At 41.9% G+C, this 8,638-nt stretch overlaps 1 protein-coding gene across 3 annotated transcripts in view; it reads right to left on the bottom strand.

Annotated features, from left to right (window-relative positions):
- Window positions 1-1,973: 1,973 nt before the first annotated feature.
- Window positions 1,974-8,638, bottom strand: part of LOC117181991 (venom serine protease Bi-VSP-like) — a 337,275-nt gene continuing 330,610 nt past the window's right edge. For 2 of the 3 annotated variants that reach the window (XM_033375009.1, XM_033375010.1), the window contains exon 6: window positions 1,974-2,240. In XM_033375009.1, coding sequence (XP_033230900.1) covers window positions 2,085-2,240 — 156 coding nt within the window. In that variant the 3' untranslated portion in view covers window positions 1,974-2,084. The remainder of the gene's footprint in view (window positions 2,241-8,638) is intronic. The other variant, XR_004468234.1, reaches the window with a different exon arrangement.

Here is an 8,638-nt window from a genome sequence, read left to right on the forward strand (position 1 = left end):
AAGCCTTAGAATTTCTTTCCACACTTCTCGCTTGTCTTGTTCTCCAATGAACATACGAATTTTTGTGCGAGCTACTACTATCATGTTCAGGGATTTTGGCGTGTAGCTTCTTCCACTTTCGTGCAGTGGAATAGCGTTTAGGTGATGCCTAAGCCGATTTTTGAGCTTGCGGAAATGTGCGTCAAATTCTTCACGATAAACAACTTCCTTCGCTCTGCTTCATACTAACCAGTCTCCAAGCAGAATTTCACAAATCTTTAGTTTCTTTTTGAAAAAAGAGATCAGTAGCTCACCAATTTTACAGTTTTTTGGAAAACACTGTTTCAATTATTCATGCGAGTTTTTTAAGCTCAAAGTCAATGTTAAATGTGGGTAATCTGATATTAAAATATGTTACAATAATGAGACGTTATAATGGCAATAGTCTTGATGAAAAAGGTGCAGATAAATTATCGCTGGCAGTATTATCCTTGGCGTTAAAAGTAGGTTATCCTATATTTGAATATGTTTCAAGAAGAAATTTCGAATGAAACTTTAACTTCAAAAATCTGTTGAATGAAATTTGTCGTTGCGATGCCTTCTTTTCTCATTCTTCTTTTTCTTTCCGCTTCTATGTAGACGACTTATTCTTGTAGCTTATTGTTAGCACAATACTGCATATTTTACGTACAAACACACCAAAAAAAGTTTTTACTCAGTAAGTGCAAACCATACTGTCGCTTAAGTGTTTATGCTAAGAAAGATACTCGGTGTCGTTCGATTTTTTTTTCTGCTTATAAAACGATGTTGATACCATGGGAAGTAGTTACTTCAAAATTGTTCGAAGAACCGTGACTTTGCTTGTAGTTCACGATCTGTCATCCAGGTCGCTAGTAAACTTTGAGTAAGAGCCATGCGACTCCTCAGTTATAATGAAAAATAAGGAGACTTAATAACAATTGTGAGCAGTGATTTTTATTTAGATGTAATGATTGTGCATGATCTGACGATTCCCTTTAGTTAGACAGTTGAAGGATTTCTAACCTCGAAATCAAGTATGGTTATTGATTAAAAGTTAAAAATGCAAGCAGATCTATTTTTATTGATTGGTTTTCTGAGAGTATGATCAACTCTATTCAATCAATACCAGCTGTTAGAATACCGCTGTCAATATTGTGATCCTTTGTTCACGCCTCATCTAGGCGGTCATTGATGATTTTAATTCAAATAATACATTTTTTATACAAAGCTAAATGTCACGTTTCAATACATATGCACATACAGGTATACAAACGTACATACGTACATTCATACTTACGTACAAATACTTGAGATTCTTCATTTATTGTGGACAGTTCTGAAGACTCAGATTGTCGGACGGTAAATACAGCTATAAAGGAAAATCGTACCCAAAGTAGTTCTAATGCGATGTGAACACGTAGACAAACAAAATGGTTGACCTAAATATGTATGAAGATTTCTTAGCACTGTACTTTCTCACTCACTCTCACCTTATGGCGCTCTAACTCAACTGCTAGACGAAGTATCAGTCTCGTAAGACAGAGTGGTTATTTTAGTTTACCAAATGACCACAGCTGCCTGAATTTGCTGTAAACTGGAGCTGGTCGAGTCTGACTTGCGCATTGCGTTTTAGTTGGTAATCTGAAAATAGAACAGGTTGGAGATTTCTTTAAATATGAAAATTTGTTGGGGTTTAGTATTAGGTAAAGAACACTAAAAACGGAATAAACCGATATCAGCTTCGAAAAATGCTTTTTCTTTGGCGATCCATATTGCATATTTCCACATGAAATATTACCTTGTTCAAGTCGTGAGGATGTCTTTAGGGCAGGGTACCTCTACAACTAATCAATTAGACTGATATACATACCTAGAATACGTCATTAGAACGTCCCAGGACGAAAGCATCTCTCATGCTATTAGGGTTTCACCTAGAAAAGATGACGTCCAATCTGCAGACTCTGTCTTTATTATTATTTCTTTAGGAACAGTTTTTTTATATTCAAATAAATCTTACAAACGTGACAATTTTTTATGAATTGTTAATCAGTAGATAAATCTGATATCATTGATATAAACTTAATTTAATTTAAATTTTTTTTTATGAAATCGATGAAGGCTGTTACTCTGGTGTATACTCCTGGAAATCCAGGTTCTGCACATCGAAAGCCGTATGATACAATTCCAATGAGATAGAATGTTGTCTCCTTAGGAAACATTAATGGTCCTCCACTGTCACCCTGAAATTTGAAAAAATTATCACAGCTTCAATGAAATAGATAGTCTAAAGTTTTAGAACGCTTGGAAAGTCTTGTTAGGACATATAATACAAAAAGTATAATTAATCAAATAACTGTAAATTACCGAAAATTTTTGATAATTTATAGAAATTTTTTTATTAGATTTTTAATGCTGAGTTTTTCTGATATTTGTGGTAAAATTTAATGTGAGTGGATTGTGGAAGTATGTAGAAGGATTTGTTTATGAGAGATTGATTAAGAAATTGTGAGATTGACAAGGAGATGAAGATATTTGATGACTAAGACAGATTTGTGTCGAAGTTGAGGTTAGGTTGATTTGGGAATTGTGACAGGATGAGAGGAACTTTGAAAAGAAATAAAGAAATGGGAAGAATACAGGGAGCAATTAGAGAAGAGGATACAATCATTCGAACAAAAACTAGAGAAGAAGGACAATAATAATAAAAAGGTAGAGGTGATGAAAGATAAGATAAAGTAAATAGAAAGCACAAATCGGGGGTTTAGAGGAGGCGAGCGTTGGAATACGGAGAAGGAAAGGCTGAGAAAAAATAGAAACTAAGAAGAGAAAAGAAAAAAAGGGAAGAAAGAAGAAGAAACATATATACAATGGGAAATAGATTAGAGGGGAATGAGTGAAAGAAGTATAAAAAGGATTGACGCTAAAGTGGAGATAGAAAAAGTGAAAGAAGTTTTAAAAGGGATTGACGCTAAAGTGGAGATAGAAAAAGTGCAGGCAAGGATGTCTTCTCAGTTAGGATAGTGAAGGGAAATATATATATTAAAAATTTGTCATAAGGAAAACCGCAGAATATCGTCGGCAGTGGGTGATAATCTGGAAAATTGAACCCGCTTCCAGCGGAATCGCGGTAAAATTTCAGACACAACCACGTCTCACGACCGTGAGATAGGTGGTTACAGTCTGTAAAGGAATCAATAAGACGATCCAGCAAAAGCCTCGTGCACCCTAAGAACACGGAGTGACCCAAGGACAGCCGCCTTCTCCAATTTTCCCGCAAGTCTTCTAGCATATTGTTGACACGCAGGGATGCTTTTTAGGCCATTAGCAAGTGTAAGCTTGTCACCTCCAAGAGCGCCGATGATGAGGACGATCAATTAAACAGAATATTCCGGGTACAATCGTTGAAACTCCCTTATAAGGTCTCGATACCTCTCTTTCTTTTCATTCTCCTTGGTTATGATGTTTTTGTCAGCTGGTGCCGAAAATTCGATAACGAACATGGTTCGCTTCTCGAAGGCAAGAAGAATCATGTCAGGCCTCGAGTGAGCAACAGAAACAATTGTCGAGAATATAAAGTTCCAGTATATGCAGCACTTCCCATTGTCGAAAATTGACTCAATTTCCCTAGGAGCATTAAGAGGAGCGACACTGACTGATCCTTCACAATTCTGTGGAAGATACCGTGCATCCTCTTATCGAAGAGCTGTTCACGAAAGTTTTTCTTGTGTGCTTTCTTAATCAAGGCTTTCAGGAGTGAGCACTCGAGATAGATAAGATTTGATGCATTTTGCTCACCCCTTATACTGAAGTCAAGTCCGAGTGCTTCAGCAGCCACCTCCGCTGCTTTGTACAGAAACGCTCCTTTGCCTACTTCTTCGTGATTCCTGGCCATTTGAAGAAGAGGTTCTCTTCCATTTGCAACTCTATGTGCTATACCCAGAATAATCCTGTTGTGAAGACATTCAAGACTCAATATTCTGAGACCCCCTTGACGGCGTGAGATATAAAGTCGTGGAACGGAAGACTTAAGATGCATGCTGTTGTTCATGTGCATAACCTTTCTTGTCCCGATATCAAAAGATCTGAGCTCGTTCTTCGTCCATGGAAGTACTCCAAATGAATAGAGTAGTACCAAGATGGCAAGCATGTTCGTTGCAGGTACTGTGTTCCTCGCCGACAGTTCGGAAGACCAAATCTGTCGGATGAGACGTTTGTATCTGCTTCGGAGAGTATCCTTTATAGATGACACATCCTTAATGCGGCTCTGTGGCACGCCCGGGTATGTATAAGTGTCTCCAGCGCAAAGGTGTCGTATGGCGCTTCTCTCAACGACCTCAGGATCTTCAGGGATGCCATTAAGTTTTCCTCGCTTCAAATAAACCTTGGCGCATTTATCTAACCCAAATTCCATTCTAATTTCCTTAGTATATCGACCTTGTACTTTCGATCTGCAGGTTTGCCGCACAAGTACCCGTCGGAATGGCGAAGTTCTAGAGATAGTGGCAATAACGTAAGGCAAAAGAGGAGTGTGCTCATGGTGTCGCCCTGAAAGACACCTCTCTAAAAGGTGACCTTGTTAGTTGTCACACGATCTTTTCCAGATGAGATAGTAAATCTGGTTTTCCAAAGCGGCATCAATCTCTCAATGCACCCAACTATTTGCGGATCAAACTTTAAGATTTCCAAAAGACAGATGATAAGTCTATGAGATGTCGAATCGAAAGCTTTCTGATAATCATAATCGGGTTCTCCCGACATCCGGCTACGCCTATCTTTGAGCAGCTAAGTTGCCTATTTTCGGCAGAAGTATTGTGCGCCCTTCCACCAGCCACTCTGGAATCGGCTCATCCGACTTCAAATATGAGGTGAAAATACGGGCCAAATGCTAATGGGTTAAAGAAAACTTCTTCCACCAGAAGGTTTTGATACAATCTGGTCCCGGTGCGGAATAGTTTTTCATCCCTCTTAATACTTTTTTCACCTCCTCGGTAGTGATGGGTGGTCATTCTTTATCAGGTGTTATAAGGGCAACACATAACTCCTTGAAGCTCTTTATATTGTCTGAGTCTTCGTCCAGTCCCTGCTGAACGTCGTAGACTTCTCTCCAAAATACTTCGACCTCCTATGGTTTGGGTGGATGTTCGACAGTAACTGGAGGGTCTTGGAAAAGTCGAGATGGGTCAGAGAGAAACTGTTGATTTTCTCTGACCCACCTCTCCCTTCGCTCTAGACTTCTCTTAGCGTCAGATAGTATCCGTATTCTCTCAACAATATGCTGTCTGATGGTCAGCAGCTTTAACTTGTTAAGTGTGTGATAACGGGTCCGGAGTTTGCGCGCGAACTTTCGAACCTTGGCGGTTTGCATCGGCCAAAGCTCTCGCTGCATTATACACACAATAATTGATGGCCCAGAAGTCGGATTGTACGGGTCGTAAAGCATCGCTTTTCAACTATTGGATGTCTGCCCGCGGTTGGTCTTCGAGTCGCCTCTCTTTCTCTGTTGCCGGTTTGTTCTAGCTGTGGTAGCGTAGGTGTTCCGCTTACATAGCCCCTTTTACGGAATAATTCAGCATTGTTTCGCAGACGTTGCTGCGAAAAGTGCGGTAGCTCCGGGTCTTTCTCGCAACATAGAGTATGCAGCCGTGCCACGTAACGCCGTTAAGGGGCCGCACTCGCATCGTAGCACTCTAGCAAGTCGTGATTCAGTCGCTCCGTCCACCCAATGGTTGCAAGATCCCGCCGATCCATCGCATTGAATCCATTTTCATTGGTTCCCCCAGCTCTAGATTGGTCGGCATTGTTGGCCGACCCATTGTCGGGAGCCCTGGGCGTTCTGTTGTTTCGAACCGCACTTACTACAACTATGTTTGGTGTTGTCATTGTTGTTCCCACGAGGAGCTAGGGAAAGAAGTTCGTCCACCCTTGTAGAGCCCCGCATGCAAGGATAAGGCTGCGTACTCTGAGAGGTCGCCGGGTATCCCAAAGTCATCGTTCTAGACACCTCACCCAGGTGCCATTCAGCTTCCGGCACGGTTTTCACACCTCCGCTCGGGGGTTAATTCCTTCGGGACCACCCCTGTACCATTGTCCGCGACTGCCTATTTATTTTTGTAACCATAGTCAGCAGAAACCCTTGGTACAGGGACCCTCTATCCGCAACCCGAGGACGCGTTCGGTGGCTTTGTCATAGGCCTCAGTTTTAGCTATGAGCTCCTCATTTGAGTAAGAACGCTTACCGGTGAGCCATCTCTTCAGGTTAGGGAACAAGTAATAGTCGCTGGGGGCTAGGTCTGGTGAATACGGTGGCTAAGGAACCAATCCAAAGCCGATTTCATGCAATTTTCCTTGTGCAACTAAGCATGAATGAACAGGCGCATCGTCGTGATGATGAAGCGGTTTTGCCTTCTTCAAATGCGGTCGTTTTTCGGCGATTTCGATTTTCAATGGGTCCAATAATGAGGAATAGTATGCTCCGGTTATGGTTTTACTTTTTTCAAGATAGTCCACGAATATTATGCCATGTGCATCCCAAAATACGGAGGCCATATCCTTTCCGACCCATTGTTGCGTTTTTGGACGCTTCGGAGCACTTTGGCCCGGTGGAACCCACTGTTTTGCCTGTTGCGTTGACTCAGAAGTATATTGGTGGATGCAGGTTTCATCCATGGTTATGAATCGGCGCAAAAACCTGGTCGGCTTACACGAAAATAATGCCAAATTCTGCTTGGAAGTTGTCACACGAATTCGTTTTTGGTCCACTGTGAGCAAACGCGGCACCCGTCGCGCACAGAGCTTCTTCATGCCCAAAACCGACTGTGCTCGTACGGCCACAACGAAACTCGGTAAACCACTTATGAATCGCTTCAATCGACGGTGCAGAGTCCGGGTAATACTTATTCAGCTTGGCCTTGGTCTCGGATATCGTTTTCTTGCGAAGATAGTAGTGTCTGATCAAAATCGAAACTCAGATTTTTCCATATAAAAGAAAACTCGGAGGTTAGTCGCTTTTCAGTGCTGTAACTTGTAAATGCGTAAACATAAATAGCTGAAGTTTTGACAGGCGTCATTTGAAGGATCAAGCTCGACGAAAATGGTTCACATTAGTGAATATTAATGATATCTCTTAAAATTTTCAGGTACTTATCAGACTGCCTAGTATATATATTATATATATAGTATATCGAACGATATACTAAGGAAATTGGAATGGAATTTGGGTTAGACAAATGCGCCAAGTCTTATTTGAAGCGAGGAAAACTTAACGGCATCCCTGAAGATCCTGAGCTCGTTGATAGGAGCGCTATAAGACATCTTTGCGCTGGAGAGACTTATACATACCTGGGCGTGCCGCAGAGCCGCATTCAGGATGTGAGATCTATAAAGGATACTCTCCGAAGCAGATACAAACGTCTCATCCGACAGATTTGGTCTTCCGAACTGTCGGCGAGGAACAAAGTATCTGCAACGAACATGCTTGCCGTCCCGGTACTACTCTATTCATTTGGAGCAGTTTCATGGACGAAGAACGAGCTCAGATCTCTTGATATCGGGACAAGCAAGGTTATGCACATGTACAAAAGCATGCATCCTAAGTCTTCCGTTCCGCGACTGTACATCTCACGCCGTCAAGGGGGTCGCGGAATATTGAGTCTTGAATGTCAGGATTATTTTGGGTACAGCACATAGAGTTGCAAATGGAAGAGACCCTCTTCTTAAAATGGTCAGGAATCACGGAGAAGTGGGCAAAGGAGCATTTCTATACAAAGCGGCGGAGGAGGCTGCTGAAACAGTCGGACTTGACTTCAGTATTAGGGGTGAGCAAAATGCATCAAATCTAATTTATCGCGAGTGCTCACTCCTGAAAGCCCGGATTAAGAAAGCACAAGAGAAAAACTTTCGTGAACAGCTCGTCGATAAGAGGATGCACGGTATCTTCCACAGAAATGTGAAGGATCAGTCAATGTCTTGTGAGCTAACGTTTGCTTTCATTAAATCGCCCGGATTAAAGTCTGGTACAGAGGGTTTCATTTTTGCATGCCAAGACGGTGTCATTTCTACCTTAGCATACCGTCGCCACATTTTGAGCCAAGACTTTCCCGATGATAGCTGCAGGGCGTGCCATGCACACCCCGAGCATTTAGCTCACATACTATCTATTTGTCCAACACACGCGGGAACGACCTACATTCAAAGGAACAATGCGGCACTAAGTGTGCTTTATTACTATCTCTGTCACTCCTACGGCATTCACCTTAATATCGATCCTCTAAATGCTCCTAGGGAAATTGAGTCAATTGTCGAGAATGTGAACCAGCTTACAAAAACATCATAGCCAAGGAGAATGAAAAGAAAGAGAGGTATCGAGACCATATATGGGAGTTGCAACGATTGTACCCGGAATATTCTGTTAAACTGATCGTCCTTACCATCGGCGCTCTTGGAGGTGCCAAACTTTCACTTGCTAATAGCCTAAAAAGCATCCCTGCGTTTCAACAATATGTTAGAACACTTGCGGGAAAAATGCAAAAGGCGCTTGTCCTTGGGTCGCTCCGTGTTCTTGGGGTGCACGAGGCTTTTGCTGGATCGTCGTATTGATTCCTTTACAGACTGTAACCACCTATCTCACGGTTGTGAGACG

Source organism: Belonocnema kinseyi, chromosome 10 (genome assembly GCF_010883055.1).
Source record: "Belonocnema kinseyi isolate 2016_QV_RU_SX_M_011 chromosome 10, B_treatae_v1, whole genome shotgun sequence".
In the NCBI taxonomy this organism is placed as follows: Eukaryota; Metazoa; Arthropoda; class Insecta; order Hymenoptera; family Cynipidae; genus Belonocnema; species Belonocnema kinseyi.